This window comes from Nicotiana tomentosiformis, chromosome 10 (assembly GCF_000390325.3).
Source record: "Nicotiana tomentosiformis chromosome 10, ASM39032v3, whole genome shotgun sequence".
Lineage (NCBI taxonomy): Eukaryota > Viridiplantae > Streptophyta > Magnoliopsida > Solanales > Solanaceae > Nicotiana > Nicotiana tomentosiformis.
Genome location: NC_090821.1, coordinates 55,850,886 through 55,876,501, shown reverse-complemented (window position 1 = coordinate 55,876,501; position 25,616 = coordinate 55,850,886). Strand labels below are relative to the sequence as shown.

The 25,616-nt window shown below is 37.3% G+C and overlaps 1 protein-coding gene and 1 long non-coding RNA gene across 2 annotated transcripts; one reads left to right on the top strand and one right to left on the bottom strand.

The window, feature by feature from the left end:
• Positions 1 to 14,734: 14,734 nt before the first annotated feature.
• On the top strand, positions 14,735 to 15,375 carry LOC138900648 (uncharacterized). The gene is made up of 2 exons (XR_011411765.1): positions 14,735 to 14,926; positions 15,089 to 15,375. It is a non-coding gene; the product is annotated as an uncharacterized lncRNA (long non-coding RNA).
• A 6,158-nt stretch (positions 15,376 to 21,533) lies between these two features.
• On the bottom strand, positions 21,534 to 22,148 carry LOC138900204 (uncharacterized mitochondrial protein AtMg00300-like). The gene has a single exon (XM_070186918.1). It carries the CDS (start codon positions 22,146 to 22,148, stop codon positions 21,534 to 21,536), a length of 615 nt encoding a protein of 204 aa, XP_070043019.1.
• Between the last annotated feature and the right edge of the window lie 3,468 nt (positions 22,149 to 25,616).

Sequence of the window (25,616 nt, the reverse complement as noted above, 5' to 3'; positions counted from 1 at the left end):
TTGGATATTTCCGAGCCGAGCCGAGTTTTAGCTTGTTTGGTTTCTCAGTCTTCTATTTATGATCGTATCAGAGAGCGTCAGTACGATGACCCCCATCTATTTGTCCTTAAGGACACAGTTCAGCACGGTGATGTCAAGGAAGTCACTATTGGAGATGACGGTGCATTACGGATGCATGGCAAGCTATGTGTGCCTAATGTAGATGGTTTGCATGAGTTGATTCTCCAAGAGGCTCACAGTTTGCGGTACTCCATTCATCCAGGTGCTATAAAGATGTATCAGGACCTAAGGCAAATAGTGAAGTATGCATCTCGGTGTCTCAATTATCAACAGGTAAAATATGAGCATCAGCGGCCAGGTGGATTGCTTCAGAAGTTAGAAATTCCGGAGTGAAAATGGGAGTGGATCACTATGGATTCCGTTGTTGGGCTTCCACGGACTCAGCGAAAGTTTGATGCAGTTTGGGCAATTGCGGATAGGCTGACCAAGTCAGCTCATTTCATTCCTATAATGACTACCTATTCTTCTGAGCAGTTGGCTCAAGTCTATATTCACGATATTGTCAAACATCATGGCATACCAATATCTATCATCTCTGACCGGGGTACACAGTTTACCTCACAATTTTGGAGGGCTGTACAGCGAGAGTTGGATGCTCGTGTGGAGTTGAGTACAACATTTCACCCTCAGACAGACGGGCAGTCCGAACGCACTATTCAAATATTGAAGGATATGTTTCGTGCATGTGTGATAGATTTTGGGTGTGCTTGGGATCAGTTCTTACCACTTGCGTAGTTTGCTTACAACAATAGTTATTAGTCGAGCATTTAGATGGCCCCGTATGAGGCCTTATATGGAAGGTGGTGCCGGTCTCCAGTGGGTTGGTTCGAACCGGGTGTAGCTAGACTATTGGGTACAGACTTGGTTCAGGATGCCTTGAAAAAGGTTAAATTGATTCAGGATCGACTTCGTACAGCCCAATCTAGACAGAAGAGTTATGCGGATCGGAAGGTTCGTGATGTTGCATTCATGGTTGGTGAGTGGGTCTTGCTCCGAGTTTCGCCTATGAAGGGTGTTATGAGGTTTGGGAAGAAGGGCAAGTTGATCCCTAGGTATATTGGGCCTTTTGATATTCTTGAAAGAGTTGGAGAGGTGGCTTACAGACTTGCACTACCACCTAGTCTCTCTGCAGTTCATCCGGTATTCCATGTTTCTATGCTCCGGAAGTATCACGGCGATCCGTCTTATGTGTTAGACTTCAGTTCAGTTCAGTTCAGTTGGACAAGGATCTATCTTATTTTGAGGAACCAATGGCTATTTTGGACAGGTATGTTTGAAAGTTGTGGTCAAAGAACATTGCTTCCGTGAAGGTTCAATGGAGGGGTCATCAGGTCGAGGAGGCGACTTGGGAGACCGAGCATGATATGCGCAGCCATTATCCTCAACTTTTCACCACTTCAGGTATATCTCTATGCTCGTTCGAGGACGAACGATTATTTTAAGAGGGGGATGACGTAACGACCCGGCCAGTCGTTTTAAAAGTTGTAGCCTCATTCCCCTATTTACTGCTCATTTTGTACTTTATAACTGATATATGACTTGCCGAAGCAATTGGTTTCGGTCCGGTGAGGTTTTGGAATGAATTGGAACACTTGGTTCCAAGTTTTAAAGCTTAAGTTCAAATAGTAACCGAATATCGACTTATGTGCAAAGGACCCCGGAATAGAATTTTGATGATTCCAACAGTCCCGTATGGTGATTTTGGACTTAGGAGTGTATCAGGAATTTTATTTGAAAGTCCGTAGTTAAATTAGGCTTGAAATGGCTAAAATAGGAATTTAAGTTTGGAAGTTTGATAAGGGAGTTGACATTTTGATATCGGGGTCGGAATCCAGTTCCGAAAATTTTTATAGCTCTGTTATGTCATATATGACTTATGTGTAAAATTTGAGGTCAATCGGACTTGATTTGATAGGTTCCGGCATCGAATGTAGAAGTTGGAAATTTTTAAGTTCCTTAAACTTGAATTGGGGTATGATTCGTGGTTTTAGCGTCGTTTTATGTTATTTTAGGTTTCAAATAAGTTCGTATGATGTTTTAGGACTTGTTGGTATATTTGGTTGAGGTCCTGAGGGCCTCAGGTGAGTTTCGGATGGTTAACGGATCAAAAGTTGGACTTAAACAGCTGCTGCAAAAGCTGCTGTAATTTCTTCTGCTGGAAATGCAGAAATAGAGCCCAGAAAATCGAACCCAGAAGTAGAGTCCAGGGTCGAAGCCCAGGATCGAGGTCCAGGATCAAAGCCATGATCGATGCCCAGGATCGAAGGTCAGGATCGAGGTCCAGGATCGAGGGCCATGATCTAAGCCTTGATCGAGGGCCAGGATCGAGGCAGGACCGAGGGCTGCCTGGACAGAATTATAAAACAGGAGACTTTGTCCCCTGTGCCATTTTTTGATGAATTGGAGCTTGAGGAGAGGCGATTTTTGATAGATATTCAAGGAAAAATATTTGGGTAAGTGATTCGAACTCGGATTTGGTCAATACACACGAATATATCATTGTTTTCACCATTTAATTAGTGTATTGAGATAGAAATTTGGAAACAATTAAGAACTCTCATAGAAACGAACTTTTGAGATTTCGGTGTCGATTCGGAGTCGAATTTGAGTGAAATTGGTATGGTTGGACTCATAATTGAATGGATTATCGAATTTTATGAGTTTTATCGGATTTCGATACGTGGGCCCCACGGGAGAGTTTTGAGCTAATTTCGGGTTTTTTATTGAAAAATATAGTATTTTCTTATGAAATTGATTTCTATAATTTTTGTTGACCGTATCGAATTATTTTGACTAGATTCGGCCCATTTAGAGTCGGATATTCGTGAAAAAGGCATTCTTACCGATTGATTGAGCTTGGTTCGAGGTAAGTGACTTGTCTAACCTTGTGTGGGGGAAATTTTTCCTAGGATTGGTATTGATGTGATAATTGTAATGTGATGAAAGTCGTGTACACGAGGTGACAAGTGTGTACATAGGCTAAATGTGAAAGATTATATTTTTAAATTGTGTAGATCAATGTTGCATATTAATTAAATTATTAAATCATTAAATCTTGTTATATTCACCATCATTGATCTGATTTATATACTTTAAATTTGCTTGACTTTCTTCTACTAATTGTTTTTACCTGTTTAGCTGAAACTTGGTTTCTTTTATTCTTTGCATTATTTGAAGGTGGAATTTCTTTAATTTAAATATTATTAATATGAAATTTTTGATATTTTAAATTTGGAACTGAGGCAACGTATTAAAATTTTTTAAATATTATTTTTGCTGAGTTATTTATTCCCGAATATTTTGTGAGATTTTATACTCATTGTGATTGAGCCATGAGCTCCCTGTTGTGGAAAGTATTGTTCATGCTGTTTATTTTGTCAAATTAAATTATTTGGGCACTGGAGGCGCAAATTGTAATATATTGTGATATTGATACGCATGCGGCGGATAAGGTCTGGGTGTTGAAACGCATGCGGTGAGATAAGGGTGGCTTGATGCGCGTGGCTAGTAGGGGAACTACTAGAAGTCATGCGGTGTGATAAGGGTGGCTAAAACGCGGGATGCTATTTCGAAAAAAATATTTTTCTTTAAATATAAATGTGAAGGCTCCCGCGGTGATATAAAAAAATGAGATATTGTGAATTTATTTATGATTTGGGATTACGAGGCGGTACCTCGGGAGTGCCCTTGTTGATATTGATTTATGGCAGCAGTTGCCTTTGATTATTGTTGTGATTTTCTTAAAGTTGAAAAGAATTCTGTTTTGTTTCCACGAAGTACTATTTGCCATTATTTTGCGTAGTTAATTGGTGACATATTATTTACTTGATTCATTTTCATTGTCATTTTATTTTAATTATATTGTTAAACATTTTACCTTGTCTTTTATTATTCCAGTAGGGCCTGACCTGACCTCGTTACTACTCTACCGAGGTTAGGCTTGGCACTTACTGGGTACCACTGTGGTGTACTCATACTACGCTTCTGCACTTTTTTTGTGCAGATCCAGGTACATCCTACCAGTCCAGACATCAGTGAGCTACCTGTGTAAGGAGACTTCAAGGTATATTTGCCAGCGTCCGCAGACTCCGGAGTCCCCTTCTATCATTATGATGTTGCTTCCTTATTTTTCTTAGGCCCTGATATAAAGATACATTGAGGATAAATTCTTAGAAGCTTGTGACTTATTTCTACCGAGTTTTGGGAGTTGTAATTATGTAAATTTGAAGATTTTTTTTTATTTCAGATTTCTATTGTTATTTCGCATTGATAGGCTTACCTCGTCTTAGAGACTAGGTGCCATCACAACATCTTACGGAGAAAATTTGGGGTCGTGACAACTTTATTACTGCCATAATACCGCAGTGAGATTCAACTAAATCCTTCATAAGCTCATGTAACACAAACCATATAATACCTCAAATCATCTGTTAAGCTCGCATTCATCCTCATAACGGTCATGTCAACTTTCACAACCAATCCAAACTCAAATTGCAACACCTATACCCACTTGTAGAAAAGAAAGCATCCACATAACATCATAATTATCACATATCTGTAGATTATCCTGCAGGTGATAACCCACCTATTTATCCTCAAATTGATATCTCTTTACACTTTCACTGCCACAACTACTACGCAGTCACTGAATCGTCCTGAGTTTGAACTCATCCGCAAGACTCTACTAGACACTTGCTCATGACTCGTAAAATCTATGAACCTAAAGCTCTGATACCAACTTGTCATGACCCAAAATTCAACTAGTCATGATGGCACCTAACCCAACTCGCTAGGTAAGCTAATTAACAATAATCTAATTCAAATGAGATTTACTGAGAAGATAAGTGATGAAATAACTAAACTTTTATACAAAAATCTCAATGATTGGTAGTACAAATCATGAGCTTCTAAATACATCATCTGTTCGAAATGTACGTGAACAGATTTATAAATCTAAAACTACCAAGAGCAAGAGGCAACTAGAACGGGAACGCAAATTCATCATCAAAGCCATCTCCCGCTATACACAACAATATCAGCTCCAAAATTCTGCACGCAAGGTGCAAAAATATAGTATGAGTACAACCGACCCCATGTAATCAATAAGTGACAAACCTAACCTTACGTTGAAAGTAGTGACGAGTTTGGATAATGGTCAGAATCCAACATCAATAGCCAATAACAACTCGCAATAAAAAGATAAAAGCAATACAAGCAATAACTCAAAGATATGATGCTCAGCTCGTTCACAGTTACGGAAAACAGGCATGTTTTTCAGGTATAACAGTAAAACTCAAATCTTTCACCGAATTCACAAAAATATGATGAGTATATTAGAAAATTGTGATTTTTTCCAAAAACTTTCAACAATAAATAAGATGTTTCATTATCAGGTAGCATGAGAAAAGTACATCTCTATGCTTACATGTCAATGTGCATGTGAAGTCATGAATGTCATAATATCGTACAACATGAGAAAATACATCTATATGCTTGCATGCCAAGTATGCAATTGTAATGCAATACAGTGATAAAGCCATATACTCATACTCTCGGACAGTGGCGGACGCACATAGTGTCAAGCGGGTTCAATTGAACCCGCTTCATCAAAAAATAATATTGTGTATATGTATAAATTAGGATTAAAGCTGCATAAATTTTATATAAATATTTTATTTGAACTCATTTGGCAACTAATATTTTACGACTAAAGTTATGTACTTCTAAGATTGAACCCGCTTGCACAAAATTCTGGGTCTGCCACTGCTCTCGGAGTATTCAACCTCACACAGCATGCTCAATCACTCAATACTCCCAATCACTCAGCACTCTCAATCACTCAGCACTCTCAATCACTCATCACTCACAATGACTCGGCACTCACACTCATCGGTACCTGCACTCACTACTAGTATGTCAGACTTTGGAGGGACGGATCCTTCCCAAGCGCTAATATAAGTCAATTATGGCATGAATCAATAAGGCCCACTGCGACGTGCAGCCTTGTCCTATAAATATCACTAATTAACAATCAGTCCTTCGGCCTCACTCAGCCAACAATCTCTCCAGTCTCTCGGTCTCACAAATCTCATGCCAATCAGCCCAAACAATGATAACATGATGTGACAACAACTGATAACAGAGATTGAGATATGATATGCAAATAAATGAATATGACTGAGTATGTAATTGCAATTTAAGCAGATTACTCAACAACTAGAATAACCTTAGTGGGTCCCAACAGAATCAGTATATAGCCTAAACATAATTTCTAACATGGATCACAGTTCAATTACTCTAACATGTAGGAATTTCATGGATAGAAACAAGATTTGATAACTATACAGTACCACAGAATCGACCGAGTCATAATTCACACGGTGCACGCCCACACACCCGTCACCTAACATGTGTGTCACCTCAACACCAAATACATAACACGTGTATTCATGGGTTCATACCCTTATCACCAAGTTTAGAAGTGTTAACTTCCTCAAATAAGCTGAATCCAATACCGAGCAAGCCAAACAATACTCTAGAAATGCCATCACGCGCGTACCGATCTCCGAACGATTCAGAACTAGCCAAAAATAACTCAAAAATATCAAATAATGCCAAAGGAAACAAACTCAATCGATAAAGGTGGAATCTTTAATCAAAAGCCCAAAGTCAACCAGAAAATGAAACCCAAGCCCACACCTTGAAATTCGACGAAATGCACAAAATCCACAACACATTCAATTACGAGTCCAACCATACTAGTTTCACTCAAATTATATTAAAATCATCAATCAAATGCTAAAAATGAAAATGGATTCATGAAATATAACCAAAACCGAGTATAGAACACTTATCTCAATCCATGTGGTAAAAATTCCTCCAAAATCACCCAAATCCGAGCTCCCCAACTCAAAATATAACTAAATTAACAAAACCTCGATATTATATGATTCTACTCAACTGTTTTACCTCATTTCTTGAGCCAGATGATCCCCGATACTCGCTTTTTATGCCTCCAATAGATTCCTCATAAAATTTCAGTCAAGCTAGGTTTTTCAATCACTCCATTTGACCTTATAATGAAAGAGATATGTTAATTTCAGTATTTGTAAATAGTGCAGATTTTTAAATACGAATTCAATGGCAATTTCGTAATTAATCTAAAAAATCTCGCAATCCAATTCTTAGTAAAATGACCATAAATTCCTCATACGATGTTGAAACTTGATGATTCCAGCTTCTATGATTCCAAAATTACGATATGGATATAATGGTTTAGTCGAAACACGAATCAAAGACGTTTGCTCAATATGATAACATTTATGCTCAAATCGACGTCGAAACAGAAAGCAATCACCATACAACCCAAACTTATCCAAAACTCATCGGAATTTAACCAAACTTTGTGGATATGTCCAAAATTATCATACAAACCTATTGAAATAATTAAAATCCGATTCCAAGGCCGTTTATCCAAAGTCAAACCTTGGTAAGCTCTTCCAAATTAAAGCTTATAAAACGAGAATCATTCTTCCAAATCAATCTCGAACCGCTCAAAAACTGAAACCAACTATACACACAGGTCATAATACATAATATGAAACTACTCAAAGTCTCAAACCACTGAATAGAGTGCTAATACTTAGAACGATCGATCGGATCGTTATACCAAGTAGCACCAGATTAGCCAGAGCTAGAATTTCTAAAGCTTATGATTTCGGAATTTTAGTCCGTTTAAACTACTAGGTTCATACTTACTATTTTTTACCTATTAGTAATTTTCTTAAAATAAAATTAAGGTTTGAATCAAAGCTACTCTCTCCGTTTACTTTTACTTGTCCGCATTGAATTTTATACGCCTCTCTTAAGAAATAATAAATAATATGCATATCTTACTATGATACCCATAATAATGATAGTATTTTGAGAAGGCTTGAAAATAACTTGTGAAATGAGTAATTAATGATAAGGATATAATAAAAAAATGATATTCTCTTGATTTGTTAAAATTAACAAATAAAAGTGAAAATATACTTTTTTTTTTAATATAATAAACAACTAAAAGTAAACCGAGAAAGTATTAGATTTGGGCGAACTAGTAAATTTCCCTTTAGCTCCTCGCCTGAGTAGTATATAGAATAATGAAAGGACAGTTGAGAAGTTAAAAAGTGAATTCAGACAACGTATGAAGACCACAAACTAGTGTTTTTCTTCAAAATGAATCAAGAATAGCTTTAAAAAAAAAAGACAAAACTAAAGCTTAGTAAAAGGACATATCAGTACGTGTAGGGTAATATTCCTACTTTGAAAAGTAAGTAAGGTTATGGGAGAATGTAGCAATGTATAAGTTGCTTTTGAGCTAATTTTCACTATTTGGTGGCTGCTAGTTGGACAATCTTACACCGTCTCTTTTGCTTCTTTTTCCTCCCTTTTACATGTAAACATTTAGACTTTAGAGTCCCTCTCTGAAAAGCTTATTTTGTACGTGCCACTTAGAGGTGGCAAGTGAACTACTATTTTACAGTAATTCGTTCAATCTGTATCCACATTTAAACGGGATTCAACACGTTAAATTTGAAATGACCTATCAAACTATTGAATCAATATGGGTCAAATTGGTGTAGTCCAACAGGTCAAAATGTAACCAAGAAACTCAAACATATAAAATCGGAGATAGGAAATGATGTAAATTTGGAGAACTTAAGCTAATATTTAAAAAATACATTAGTTTACACATTATTTTTCAAAAGAAAATAAAAAGATGAGAAGGTTGGGTCAAGTAGGACGGATTTAGACGTTGTTTGGCCCAAGGCGCAAACTTTCGATTGATTAGTTTATTACTCGTTTATTGGTTTGACTTAATTTAATTTAATCCGCCCAAATTTGACCAAATCCACATATTTGCCACTTCTAGTGCCATCCATTGTTTTCTTTCCCGTCTTCTCTTTCCTTTATATATATCAATGGAGTATACTTCAATTATTATAACTTGAAACTATATGAATAAATGATCATGAAGGGCATATGCAACTTGTTAATATGGTTTGTACTATTGTTACTATACTTATATAAGCAGAAGCAATGAACTCCTTAATTTTGGCGGGAGACTGCTCTATCAATCAGAAAAGAGAGACGAATATAAAACGGGCACCTTAGGCTTTAGTAGTAACGTAACGTTAAAACTCCACTATAGTTTCCCCATTGGATAACTACAGGTAACGACTAACTGAGCATACTTTTTTTCTCGTCACTAACTGAGCATATACTAATTCACTTAATTGTGAAAACATCATCCAACCATTTCTTAGATTTTAGTTATATTCAAACTGAACATAATATGTATCCATGTATATCCGTTATATTCCTTGTACTTATCTTTTCAAGTTTAATCTCTTGTAAACTCTATATATTTAAAGCTCCTATCAGTGAAAGGAAACAACTTCATCATAAACTCTTTGTTCATTTATATGGTATCAGGCCAGCAAATGCTCTAAAGAGCCTCTCGATTCTGGTAAAAGGCTAACCAACATTGCAACTTCATTTTCTCCTCAAACCAATTACCAATATTTACCAAACAAATCATCGGTTCCCCAACCAACACAACAGCAATTGTGACTGCTGCATCTGTTATCCCACAACAGTACTAACTGATCTCAATCAATCCAGCTTTGCAACTACACTTGAAACTCACTGGGAGCCATAATTTTTCTACTTAGAAAGCACAAATATCTACCCTTCTCTTTGGGTATGATCTTATGGGCTATCTCGACGGAACTGAACCGTGTCCTCCACAATTTCTCAACTCAACAAATGGCTCAAATACTCAACAAACTCTCAACCCGGCTTACAAAATCTGGACAAGACAGGATAGTCTTCTCCGAAACACAATCATGGCCTCGGTAGATAGCATGATTGCACCAGTTATTGCTAATGCCCCAATAACTGCAACTGCTTGGCAAAGTCTACATACTGCATATGCAAACAAATCACAAGCCCGTATTTTTGGACTTCATGAACAACTATCCACCCATAAGCGGAGAAATCAAGACTCATGCGGATGAATTAGATGCCTCAGGCTCCCCTCTTAGCAGTGAAGAATTAACCATTAAAGTTCTCAGTGGTTTGGGACCTGAGTACAAAGAGATCTCTGCAGCTAGTCGTGCCCGTGACGCACCAATAAGCTTTGAGGAACTCTACGACATGCTACTTGGGCATGAAGCCTTCCTCAAACACGAAGATGCCAAGAAGGAACAATTAATCATCACTGCTCAACTCAATCAGAGGAACTCCACAAACTTGGGAAGCAGATCGCGCAATAACTACAACACCAATCGTAAATCGTTTCCCATGAATGGACTATTGGGAATAAACTCCCTACAGAAATAATATTCACGGTAATAAAAGCGGAATAATAACGTAGCACCGAGATACGGTAATTAACAAGAATAAAAGAGTGACAACAACACCAAGAATTTTACGTGAAAAATCCTTTTGAATAAGGGAAAAAATTACGGCCTCGAGACGAGCAACTGATATCATATAGCAAGAAATTTTACACTTTATAGGTACGAGTAAAATACTCTAAAGACCACTACAACACTCAAAAGAAATAACTCTCTTTTGATATTCCCACCTCACTATAATATCGCTCACTCTCTATTTTTCTCAAAGACTATCTTCCTATACCTTGTCTAAGAAACCGCACTCTTTCTTTCTCTCTTTGTTGGTGTATAGAAATGAGAGTTGAAGCTCTCCTTTTATAGCCGAAGCCTCTCTCTCTAAAGCATACTATATTTGACAATTTGCACACACTTTTTCTTCTTTTTCTTCAATGTTGACAATTCAACAAAGTTGGCTACCAAACCAAAGAAATTTTCCTTAGGCATATGCCTATTACTTTGGCTATTGAATGAGATGGACCCCATCAATATCCCCCTCCAGTCTCATTGATCTAGAGGAAGTAGCAGTGTCTTCTAGTTTGAGTGCATGCCGACAAGTTCTTTGCATAGCTCGAACTTGTCTCGTGGTACCACCTTAATCAGCATATCTGCGGGATTCTCACTTGTAGAAATCTTCAAGACTTTTAGAGATTCATTCTCTACCATTTCTCGAATCCATTGATATCTCACGTCGATGTGTTTGGTCCTTGCATGATACATGGAGTTCTTGCTAAGGTCTATTGCACTTTGACTGTCACAATAGACGACATACTCCTTCTGATGCAATCCAAGCTCTTGAAGGAACCGTTTCAATAATATCATCTCCTTGCCAACTTCAGTAGCGGCAATATACTCCGCTTCAGTTGTAGATAGTGCGACACACTTCTGCAACTTCGACTACCATAATATAGCTTCCCCAAAAAATGTGAACAAATATCCAGTAGTGGATTTTCTATTATCAATGTCACCTGTCATATCATCATTTGTATAGCCCTTCAAGATTGGATCAAATCCTCCAAAGCTCAAACAATATCCCGTGGTACCTCTCAGGTACCTGAGTATCCACTTGACTGCTTCCCAGTATTCTTTTCCAGGATTTTCAAGAAACCTGCTGACAACACCAACTGTGTAAGCAATATCAGGTCTAGTGCATACCATTGCATACATCAAGCTTCCGACTGCAGAAGAATAAGGAATTTTAGCCATGTTCCATTTCTCCTCCACTGTTGTAGGACACATCTCCATGCTCAACTTTAGATGACTAGCAAGAGGTGTGCTGACTGGCTTAGCATTCTTCATGTTGAAGCGTTCCCGTATACGTTTAATGTACTTCTCCTGAGACAGCCACAACTTTCTGTTTGTTCGCTCTCAAACTATCTTCGAACCGAGAATTTGTTGTGCTGGACTTCATATCAAATGACTTGGACAAATCTCCCTTCAACTTTGCGATTAGCTCCTTGTTTTTTCCTACAATTAACATGTCATCCACATACAACAACAAAATAATAAAGTTGTTGTTAGAAAATCTCTTGAAGTATACACATGGATCAGAATATATCTTTGTGTAAGTTTGACTTTTCATGAATGAGTCAAACTTCTTGTACCACTGCCTTGGTGCCTGTTTCAATCCATAAAGACTGTTATTCAGTTTGCACACCATGTGTATCCTTTCATCTACTTCAAATCCTTTTGGCTGCTCCATATAAATATCCTCTTCCAAATCTCCATGAAGAAATGCAATTTTCATGTCCAACTGCTCTACTTCAAGATCTAGGCTAGCTGCTAAGCTCAAAATTGTTCGAATAGAAGTCATTTTGACAACAGATGAGAAAATTTTGTCAAAATCAATACCTTTCTTCTGGTCGAAGCCTTTAACCACCAATCGAGCTTTGTATCTGACCAGCTTGCCATTTCTATGTTTCATGAGTTTAAAGACCCATTTGCATTTGAGTGGTCTTTTACCCTTTGGAAGTTCAACCAGCTTGTACGTGCCATTGTTTTGTAGAGATTCCATCTCTTCTTGCATCACTGGTTCTTTCCTGGATAGGACAACACCTCCTTAAGACTTTCTGGCTCCCCCTCATCACTGATGAGGACATACTCTGTGGCAGGGTACCTGCATGACTATACCCTTGGCCTTTTTGATCTCCTCAGAGGTTGAGGTTATTCTTCTCCCTGAGTGGGATGCTCCACTTGCTTGACATCATCATCAAGTTGCTCCCCCTGCTCAATAGCCTCACCAGGTTGTACCCCCTACTCGGCAACCTCGTATGTCGGACTTTCTGCACTTGTGGGATAGTTAGAAGAAGAAGGAATGGTAACAAGGTTAGGGATTATACCATTCTTTGTCTTCTCTGATTGATCATCTACAGCTCCAACTTCACTTTCTCGGAAGATTAAATCTCTCCTTCTAATGACCTTCTTTTTTATAAGATCCTACAATCTGTACCCAAACTCTTCATCTCTATATCTGATGAATATGCATGGAATAAATTTATCATCCAGCTTTGTTCTCTGCTCCTTTGGTACATGTGCAAAAGCCTTGCAACCGAACACCTTCAGATACGAGTAGGACACCTCCTTGTTGGTCCAAACTCTCTCTGGGATGTCAAAGGCCAACGGAACTGATGGACTCTTGTTGATCAGGTAACAGGCTGTCTGAACTGCTTCACCCCAGAATGACTTAGGCAGTTTAGCTATTCTGAGCATGTTTCTCACCTTCTCTACAATGGTGCGGGTCATCCTTTTGGCTACGCTATTGTGTTGTGGGGTTCCAGGAACTATCTTTTCATGTCTGATCCCATGGATCGAACAGTACTCTTCAAATTCCCTTGAAGTGTACTCACCTCCATTGTCACTTCGGAGATGCTTTAGCTTTTAGCATGTCTCCCTTTCCACCAATAGCATGAAACTTCTGGAAAACTTGAAACACCTGATCGTTGGTTTTGCATCATCAATAAAAGTAACAAAATATTTGTTACCACCCATCGATTCAATTTTCATTGGACCACGAACATCAGAATATACCAAATCAAGTATATTCAAATTTCTTTCAGACGATGTCTGAAATGAGACTCTATGTTACTTACCAAATAAACAGTATTCACAAGGTTTTACTGTTGTACCTTTGGCATAAGAAATGAGTGATTTCCTGGCAAGAATGTGCAATCCCTTCTCGCTCATACGATCCATCCTTTTGTGCCACAAATCTGCAGAAATCTCATCTTGTGCCGCGTTTAATTCACCTTGGCATATTTCTGCATTTGTCCTGTACAACGTGCCACGAGCAACTCCCTTTGCAATCACCAATGATCCCTTGGTGAGTCTTCACTTTTGATTTGCAAAATAGTTCTCGTATCCATCTCAGTCTAATGCAATTCATGAGATCAAGTTCATCTACAAATCAGGTACATATCGCACGTCCTTTAGAACCAATGTGCATCCGACATTTGTCTTGATACAAATGTCACCAATTCCCGCAAACTTTGAGTAACTTGTGTTACCCATTCTCACAAGGCCGAAATCACCTGCTACATATCTGCAAAAAAGATTTCTTACCGGTGTGGCATGGTAAGATGCTACTGTATCAATCACTCATTCCGACTCTGGATCTGATAAGTGCATGCATTTATCTTCCTCCTTTATAAAGAGGACAACATTATAATTGTTTTACACCATGGAGGTTGTGTTGTCGTCATTCTTCTGGCCACTGCTTTCACCTTTTCCCTTCCTTGGATTTGGACAATCTCTTTTGAACTGACGTGATTGATCACAATTGTAGCAATTTCTGGCTCTTGATTTGGATCAGTTCTTAGACTTCCCACGAGCTCCGGATCTACCATAGTTTCTCGAACTCCTTTGATAACTCCTGCCTCTACCTTCTGTGATGAGAGCCTGTCCTTGATGTGCAGGCTTCTTTCTCATCTTCTCATTGAGTAGAAGAGCCGATGTGACAATTCAACAAAGTTGGCTACCAAACCAAAGAAATTTAACAAAGTTGGCTACCAAACCAAAGACATTCAACAAAGTTGGCTACCAAATCAAAGAAATTTTCCTTAGGCACATGCCTATTACTTTAGCTATTGAATGAGATGGACCCCATCATGGACAGCCCAACATCAATAATCAATGTAAACAACAAAATGGAAATCCATCAAGGCAATCTAATAATCATCGCGTCCAATGTCAACTTTGTGATATATTTGGACATATAGCCAAAGTTTGCCGATCAAGATCTAACTGTGCTGTTGAAATGCAAGCGAATTTTGATGCTCGCACTAACACCCCAAATAGTCGGTGGGTAATTAACTCAGGCGCTTCGCACCATATGACAAATGATCCATAAAATCTTTTGTCAGTATCATACTTCTCTGAATCGGATGAGATTATCATTCGTGACGGTAACAGGATTCATATTTCTCACATAGGTACCTCTATCCCAAAGCCCTCTTCCTATTCCAGTCCTTTTGTGATTAATAACATGTTGTGTGCTCCAAATATTCGAAAAAATCTTTTTTCAATAACTATTTAGTTTTGCAGACAAAATAATACCTCTATTGAATGTTTCCCATATTTTTTTTCTTGTGAAGGATCTGAGGACGGGGGCATCACTTCTTCAAGGCCAAAATAATGGGAATCTCTATGAATGGTCATTAACCCAACCAGCCACCAGGATATCACTAGCGACCACCCAGTTCGCAACCTCCACCAGTCATCCTTCACTACACTTATGGCATGCTCGCTTTGGACAACCGTAACCTCGAATAACCAATTTGATGGTTTCATCATTGAATCTTCTTGTCTGTACATCTATGTCTTTAACCTTCTGTGATTCTTGTTTATGTAATAAAAGCCACTGGCTGTCTTTTGGCACAAACACCTTGCAAAGTGTTCGTCCTCTTGATATTCTTTATTCTGATGTATGGGGACCTTCACCAGTCATCTCTTTTGATAAATCTCGCTATTACATAGTCTTTGTTGATCATTTCATAAAGTACTCTTGGCTCTTTACTTTTAGACAAAAATTTGATGTCACTAATATTTTTTATAACTTCAAAAATTAGGTTGAACGATATTTTAATACTTTTATTCGGTCTGTTTATAGTGACAGAGGTGGTGAATACGTTGGCATGCGCTCCTTGCTTAATAGATATGGTATTCAACACCTTACGAGTCCACCTTATACTCCCTAACACGTAGGCACAGCCGAAAGAAAGCATCGTCACATAATAGAGATGACTCTCACGCTAATGCACCATGCTTCAATTCCATTATTTCATACCTCACCAAATTATTCTAAGTTGCATGTCTTCGGTTGTATGTTAACCATAGCTTAAGCCATATACTAATCACAATCTAAATAGTAAATCAAGACCATGTGTCCTCATGGGGTATGCCAAAGCTTCCAGCAGCTACATCTGCTATGACCCTCAACATCAAAATTTTATTTATCCAGACATGTTATCTTTGTTGAATTAGTATTTCCTTTCAAAGATTACCAAACAAATCTTCCTCGTACCATGCCAAAAGATTTAGCACCATATCTTTCTCCTATTTGTGCAACACCATCAACTACTGAAGACACAACCTCCAAATCCACATCCAACCTATATGAAGATCCGCCAATTCTAACGGCGCATAGTCTTCCCCAAGATCTTGCCTTGAACGAAGAAGAGCATGTTGCCCCAACTTTACAGGTAAGTTCTTCACATCTCTCCCCTTCCTTAATCCCTCCTGCACATGTAGAAAATAGGATCCCACATCCACTAACACTAACAAGTCTGCCTCACCAACACCATACCCCGATTCCACCAATTCTTCTACTATAAAATCAAATATACTTCCAAATCACACCTCACCTTAGCCTACAACCTGCCAAAATAGACCAGTTACATGCTCTATGAACAATATTTTCAAGCCCAAAGAAGTCTTTTATTACCTAGCCACCACAGGGTCATCGGCACTCGCTTTAGCACCTAGCACTTATCGTCAAGCATCTAAATATCCTGAATGGCATGCTGCAATGCAAGTAGAATTTGATGCTCTACAAACTTGGACTTTAGTACCCCTCATCTCCTCACCAAAGCGTTATAGGTTGCAAATGGATCTTCAAAATTAAGCACAATCCCAACGGCACGGTAGAACACTACAAAGCACGTCTTGTAGCGAAAGGGTATATCCAAAGACCTGGCCTTGACTTCGACTCCACCTTTAGCCTTGTTGCAAAACACACCACAATCTGATTTATCATAATTGTTGACGTCACCCTTGGTTGGACCATCCACCAGTTGGATGTCAATAATTCCTTCTTACAAGGCTCTTTGCATGACACTATTTTTATGAAGCAACCCCAAGGCTTCGAGGACACTCGATTTCCCAATCATGTGTGTCTTTTGAAAAAGGCAATTTATGGTCTACGACAAGCTCCACGTGCTTAGTAAATGGACCTTCGTTCTTTTCTTATCTCGTATGGTTTTACTAATGCTCGGTCAGACACTTCTCTATTTTTTTTATCATCATGGTGAATCTCACTTGTTTATTCTAGTCTATGTAGATGATATTATTCTTTCAGGCAGCTCGGTATCCGATGTTCGCTCCCTTATCACAACACTGGCCAATTGATTTTCTTTGAAAGATTTGGGGTATATTCATTGCTTTCTTGGTGTCGAAGTCACTCCCTGCAATGGCAGATTACTTGTCACCCAACATAAGTATATCTCTGATGTGTTAGAATGTCATCATAAGCTAGATGCCAAAGGTGTATCCACTCCAATGTCTTCCTCTGAAGTCTTGACAGCCAATGATAGTTCAGCTCCAAGTGATGCTACCGAATATCGACATGCCATAGGTGCAGGGCAGCGTTGTTGCCCATCAAGACAACTCCACCTCCAATAGATTTATATGTGGTAAATAAATTCCGATTGGGACACATATGATAAGAACAACCCGAATCTAAAATCTACTCATTTTTAGATTTGAAACTATTATTAGTTGCTAAAAAATTAGTTCTCTCAGTCTCATCAGCAGCTACACTTGTTTCGGCTGTGTCAGTATTTTTGTGCTCATTTTTCTTTTCTGTATGCTTTTCTTTATTTTTCAATTTAAAGCATTCAGAAATAATTTGACCTTTCTTATGACAATATTTGTACATGACATTTTTGTACTTGGATTTTGACCTTGATTTAGGTCTCTCACTACTCGAATCTTTCTTATTGGATCTACCTCTTATGAACAAGCCTTCCCCTTGGTTCCCACTCGTTTTCCCAGTAATATCTCTATCTATTTGTTCTTTTGATTTCAAAATAGATTTGATATCTTTATAAGAGATATTATCCTTTTCATAAAGCATAGTATCTCTTATATGTTTAAACGACTGGGGTAAGGAAATAAAAAATAACACAGCTTGATCCTCATATTTGATTTCAACATCTATGTTAATTAAATCCATAAGAAGAGAATCAAAAGTATCAAGATGTGTAAGTATAGAGGTACCTTCATCCATACGAAAAAGTGTAGAGTTTTTGCTTTAGGTAAAGCCTGTTTTCTACTGTTATTTTCATATATAGGGTATTCAGCTTTTCACATATGTCTTTGGCTGAGCTTTCTGCTGCAACTTCACGCATAATCTCATTTGAGAGATTAAAATAATACCTGCTTTTTCCGTTTTATCTATGACGGCAAACTCCTCGTCCGTCATTTTATCCGGTTTCTTCTCCTTTCCTTCCAGTTCCAAATCTAAGCTATCCTGAATTAGGATAGTTTTCATCTTTAATTGCCACATTCTGAAGTTTGCACTTCGGTCAAATTTCTCAACATAAGTCTTTGTTAGAGTCATTTTGGCTATTTAAACTAACCTGTTTAGACCTGGCTCTGATACCAATTTATTAGGTACGGGAAACCGTGCGGAATTTAGCCAAAAAATATTGTAATGATAATAACAAAGACAAAGCAAGTTGAAAACAACAATAATTAAAGCATATAAATAAGGCATCAATTTAACGTGGTTTGGTTAGTGTGACCTACATCCACAAACGGAGAAGTGCAATTTTACTATAGTAACACGAGTGTAAAAGAGCGTACAAAATTAGAGTAAATACTCTAATTAATCCCAAATACCCCCGATAGAATAACCTCACAAGATCACTCCGAAGAAAGGGGATCACACAAGTATTTTCCAACACCCAACTCTCTTACAAAATACTCTCAATTACTAAAAGAGGAGAAGAAACAAGAAATGAAGAATTCAAATCTTGTTGGTGTGTTTAAGAAAGTATAACAGCATGAGTATTTAAAGGAAAAATTGAACTAAGTCTTGCAAGTTTACAAAAGGAAACTTGCCAACTTGCAAGACATCTCTACACTTATTCAAACTTGGTGGCCGAGGATAAATCTCTACCAAGCACACCTTTCTTATAGGCACATGCCTATTTGCCAACTAAGAATGAGTTGGATTTTACAATTAAAAAATCATCCTTTGCCTTTAAAGCCAATTAGGCCATATTACAAATCTCCACATTGGCCTAATTTTGGCTAATATAGTAAATTTTCTTCACCTTATCCGCAAAAGTCCGACTGGGAAAAATCATTATTCATAAATGCCAATCAAGTTCACGCAAAGTTTGAACTTGATAACTGGAAGAGGTTTTGTGAACATGTCAGCAGGATTATCTCTAGTGCTGATCTTCTGAACAGAGACTTTTCCTTCAGCAATGGTTTCTCGGATGAAATGATACTTTATATTAATGTGCTTCGTCCTCTCATGATACATCTGATCTTTAGTCAAGTGAATGGAACTTTGACTATCACAGAAAATGGTAATACCACCTTGGTGTAAACTGAGTTCTGCAAATATACCCTTCAACCGTAAGGCTTCTTTGATCGCCTCGATCACTGCCATATAATCTGTTTCGGTAGTAGATAAAGCTACTACATGTTGTAATGTAGCATTCAACTAATAGCGCAACCACCAATGCAAAATACATAGCCTGTTAGTGATCTTTTTTTGTCAAGATCACCTGCATAATCTGAGTCTACAAAACCAACCAAAGTGTTAGTATTTCTCCCAAACTCCAAACATGTGTTTGAAGTACCTCACAAGTATCTGAGAATCCATTTCATAGCCTGCCAATGTGCTTTACCAGGGCAAGCCATATATCGTCTTACCACGCTCATTGCTTGTGAAATGTTTAGACGTGTACAAACTATTGCATACATAATACTGCTGATTGCACTGAAATAAGGAACATATGCCATGTACCTCTCTTCTTCCTCTGACTGCGGGGACTGAGCAGCTGATAACTTAAAATGAGCAGCAAGAGGGGTACTAACTGGTTTAGCATCTTTCATGTCAAACCGCTTCAAGACTTTCTCCAAGTACTTCTTCTAGGTCAGGAATAGCCTGTTGGTTTTTCGATCTCTTTTGATCTCCATGCCAAGGATTTTCTTAGCTGCTCCCAAATCTTTCATCTCAAATTCACTTTTTAGGTGACTTTTCAAATTGTGAATTTCTGTTAAATCCTTAGCACCAATGAGCATGTCATCAACATAAAGTAATAAGTACACAAATGAACCATCATTTAACTTCCGTAAGTAAATGCAACTATCATACATGCTCCTCGAATAACCATGACCCAACATAAAGGAATCAAACCTTTTGTACCATTGTCTTGGAGACTGATTTAATCCGTACAAGGATTTCTTCAACAAGCAAACATGATCTCTTTTTCCTTCAATTTCAAATCCTTCGGGTTGATGTATGTATATTTGTTCCTCAAGTTCGCCATATAAGAAAGTTGTCTTAACATCAAGTTGTTCTAATTCCAAATCATACATGGCAACTAAGGCAGGCAAGACACGAATAGAGCTATGTTTAACAATAGGTGAGAAAATATCATTAAAATCAACTCCTTGTAGCTGACTATAGCCCTTTGCAACTAATCGTGCCTTATACCTCGCATCTTCAACCCCTGGAATGCCATCCTTTTTCTTGAAGACCCATTTGCAACCAACAATTCTTTTTCTTGATGGCGGCTTCATAAGAGACCAAGTACCATTCTTGTGGAGAGACTCAATTTCTTCATTCATTGCAATCAGCCACTTGGCTAAGTCAGCACCAGAAACTGCTTCTGAATATTTTGATGGTTCTCCAATTTCATCAGTTTCCTATGCAACTGAAAAAGAAAATGCAACATAATCTTCAAACCTTAATGGTTATTTACTTTCTCTTATTGGTCTATGTTTGGCTATAGAATACTCCTCTTCTTCTGGTTCAACTTCAGGAGTCTCAACTTCAGGAATTTCAGCTTCTGGCTCAACTTCAGGAGTTTCAACTGTATTTTACTCCAAAGTTAATGAGCTTGGCTCAGAAGGAATGCCAATCTCAACCTCCACCTTATTCTGTGTACTCTTTCCTTTATCTGTATTACAAGAACTAGAAAACTCTTTTCTAGAATGTAACATAGAGGATTCATCAAAGGTTACATCTCTGTTAATTATAAATTTTGGTGTCGTGGGATCAGGATACTATAGTGGGTATCCTTTAACCCCAGATGCATACCCAAGAAAAATGCACTTTTTAGCCCTTGGATCTAATTTTCCATTATTTACATGCATGTATGCAGGGCAACCAAATATCTTTAAATCAGAATAATTAGCAGGAGTACCTGACCATATTTTCTCTGGAGTCTTAAAGTTAAAAGGTGCAGAAGGAGCATTGTTGACAATATAACAAGTTGTAGAGATAGTTTCTGCCTAAAAAGCGTTTGTCAACCTAGCATTTGAAATCATGCAACGAGCCATTTTCAAAAGAGTTCTATTCATCCTTTCTGCCACACCATTTTGCTGAGATGTCATTCTCACAGTACAATGTCGAGCAATTCCTTCATTCTTGCAAAATTCGTTGAATTCATCATTATAAAATTCCAAGCCATTATTTGTTCTAAGTCGTTTAACCTGTTTTCCTGTTTGCTTCTCAATCAAAACTTTCCATTGTTTGAAATTTAAGAAAACATCACTTTTAATTTTTAGGAAATAAACCTAAACTTTCCTTGAATAATCATCAATAAAAGTTAACATATACATGGCACAACCTTTTGATGGGGTACGTGAAGGACCCCAAAGATCTAAATGAATGTAATCCAAAGTACCTTTTATTCTGCTCCCGAACACACAATGTTCACATAACTCCATATTTCTGGTACTTTGGCCACATAAGAGATCTCTTTTGCTAAGGATGGAAAGACCTTTTTGACTAATATGCCCCAATCGCATATGCCACAATTTGATGATATCAGAATTTGATTTATCTGATGTTGAAATTGCAGCAGCATCTGTAACGGTAGATCCTAATAGATTATATAACGTACTATATCTGCATGCTTTTATGATCACAAGAGCACCATGAGAAACTTTCAGAACTCCACCTTCACCTGAGTACTTGCACCCAAGAGATTCTAGAGTGCCCAAAGAGATGAGATTTTTCTTCAGGTCAGGAGCATGTCTAACATCGGTGAGAGTCCTCACCATACTATCGTGCATTTTGATTCGGACTGTACCTTTTCCAATTACTTTGCAAGCAGCATTATTGCCCATCAAGACAACTCCACCTCCAATAGATTCATATGTGGTAAATAAATCCCGATTGGGACACATATGATAAGAACAACCCGAATCTAAAATCCACTCATTGTTAGATTTGAAACTATTATTAGTTGCCAAAAAAATAGTTCCCTCAGTCTCATCAGCAGCTACACTTGCTTCGGCAGTGTCAGTATTTTTGTGCTCATTTTTCTATTATGTATGCTTTTCTTTATTTTTTAATTTAAAGCATTCAGAAATAATGTGACCTTTCTTATGACAATATTTGCACATGACATTTTTGCACTTGGATTTTGACCTTGATTTAGGTCTCTCACTACTCGAATCTTTCTTATTGGATCTACCTCTTATGAACAAGCCTTCCCCTTGGTTCTCACTAGTTTCCACAGTAATATCTCTATTTATTCCTACATTTTAATTTCAAAATAGATTTGATATCTTTATAATAGATATTATCCTTTTCATAAAGCATAGTATCTTTTATATGTTTAAACGATTGGGGTAAGGAAACAAGCAATAACACAGCTTGATCCTCATATTTGATTTCAACATCTATATTAATTAAATCCATAAGAAGAGAATCAAAAGTATCAAGATGTGTAAGTCTAGAGGTACCTTCATCTATACGAAAAAGTGTAGAGTTTTTGCTTTAGGTAAAACCTGTTTTCTACTGTTATTTTCATATATAGGGTATTCAGCTTTTCATATATGTCTTTGGCTGAGCTTTCTGCTGCAACTTCATGCAAAATCTCATTTGAGAGATTTAAAATAATACATGCTTTTGCCTTTTTGTCTATGACGGCAAACTCCTCGTCCGTCATTTTATCCGGCTTCTTCTCCTTTTCTTCTAGTTCCAAATCTAAGCCATCCTGAATTAGAGTAGTTTCCATCTTTAATTGCCACATTCCGAAGTTTGCACTTCGGTCAAATTTTTCAACATAAGACTTTGTTAGAGTCATTTTGGTTATTTAAACTAACTCGGTTAGACCTGGCTCTGATATCAATTTGTTAGGATCGGGAACCCGTGCGAAATTTAGCCAAAAAATGTTATAATGATAATAACAAAGACAATGCAAGTTGAAAACAATAACAATTAAAGCATATAAAGAAGGCGTCAATTTAATGTGGTTCGGTCAGTATGACCTACATCCACGAGCGGAGATGAGCAATTTCACTATAGCAACAAGAGTACAAAAGAGCGTATAAAATTAGAGTAAATACTCTAATTAATCCAAAATACCCCCCAATAGAATAACCTCACAAGATCATTCCGAAGAAAGGGGATCACATAAGTATTTTCCAACACTCAACTCTCTTACTAAATACTCTCAATTACTAAAAGAGGAGAAGAAACAAGAAATGAAGAACTCAAATCTTGTTGGTGTGTTTAAGAAAGGAGAGCAGCAAGAGTAGTTATAGGAGAAATTGAAGTAAGTCTTGCAAGTTTACAAAAGGCAAGTTGCCAACTTGCAAGAGATCTCCACACTTATTCAAACTTGAATACATCTCTGCCAAGCACGCCTTTTTTATAGGCACATGTCCATTTGCCAACTAAGAATGAGTTGGATTTTACAATTAAAAAATTATCCTTTTCTTGTAAAGCCAATTAGGCCATATTACACCAGCACGTGGACAACTTGCAGATCCGCTAACCAAACCGCTTCCTAAGAAGCAATACCTTCAACATGTTACCAAGATTGACCTCCTCTCAATCACGCTAATCTTGTGGGGGCATGATAAAGGATTACAGATTAACATGATCCAACCATTTTCTAGATTTTAGTTACATTTAAACTGATCATAATATGTATCCATATATCCGTTATATTTCTTGGACTTATCTTTTCAAGTTTAATCTCTTGCAAACTGTATATATTTACAGCTCCTATCAATGAATGGAAATAACTTCATCATAAACTCTATGTTCATTTATGATAAGGTGTAGGGATTGCATAATGGTGTGAGGTATTTTTAGAAAAATCATGCGGACTTGGCCCAAGAGAACAATATCAAACTATGCTAAAAGTACCATTGGGCTAGCCGGTTGAGCCCAAAAACTTGTATTATAGCTCCATATTCGGCAGAACCGGAACGAGTATGGCGATGGCAAAGTGATAGAGTAAGACTCGGTTTACTTCTTGTTACAAGCTTAGAGGTGCACACAAGAAGAAGCTAGTTGCGGGCTTCAATTGCCATAAATACTCTAATAATATGGGTGGCACACTCGGAAATTGACCCGTTGATCGTGGTAATAGGCCACGTGAAACTTAGTTCGAAAAAAAAACTCATAAATCGTGGTGTTGGGCCACATGGAACTTAGTTCAAAGGAGAGATTGTTAGGTGTGTGCGAACAAAATCCCACATGAATCTCTTAATAGTCTGAGATCTTTTAGGAAAAATTATACGGACTTGATTCAAAGCGGACACCGTCACACCACGCCAATAGTATGGCTGCTGGTTGAGCCCAACAGATCCCTACATCCCTAGATACAAACTAGCAAATTACACTACCTCTTTAATTAGGGAACACTACATGCAGGTGTTGAGCCTAGTATCTGCATAAACACACCCACGATGCAAATCTATCCGCTCCTATTAGAAAGCTCCATATACTATAAGAACCTAAGGAGAGAGTTAATTAGGGAATGATATTGTAGTGTTCTATGCCATTAATTATTGGTACATGGACTTTAGCGGTTAAAAGAGCCTCCCCGTTTAGTTAAAAGATAGTACTGATATGCTAATTCTTGTACATAAGAAAAGAAGTAAAGTAATGCAGCATTTTGTAAGCTCCAACATATTCAAAACAAACAAAACTTTTAAGGCATAGGCATGAGTAGTAGTTAGGGGTGTTCATAGAAATCTAAAAAATCGACTAAAAAAATCGATACTTCTTCGGTTGGTTTGGTTTTGGTTTTGAATTTTAAAAACCGATCATATTTGGTTTGATTTTGGTTATAATAAAAAAAAATAACCGAAAAATCGAACCAAACCGAATATAGAAATAGCTATTTAAAATTTATTATTATACCTATATATATATATGTATATTTTTATATAAAGTTTCTAAAATTTTATGTTGTATTTTAATTGTTTGCACTTTTAGTCTAGTTCTTTACTATTATAATAATCCAGTTCTTACTTTACATTTTAGTTTGATTAGTAGTTTTCTTTTGCTAAGTATAAAAATTTATTTCATGTTAAAAATAATTTATTTTTAATTGAGTCCTAAAATTATTCATCATTATTTGGTTCAATTATCATCAATATATCTTGGTAAATGATAGATTTCTCAATGAGCAATTGGTTTGATAGTGTTATGTTGAAAATGTAGTCGCCGCAATATGTGTTTGGTAGTGTATATCTCATATTTAAGAAAAAATCGATAAATAACCGAAAAATCCGAAAAACCGACAAAAACTGAATCGATAAAAAATCGACTTAATTGGTTTGGTTTGGTTCCAATACTTGAAAAATCGACTCACTTGGTTTGGTTTTTTTTTAGGGAAAAACCGATCCAAA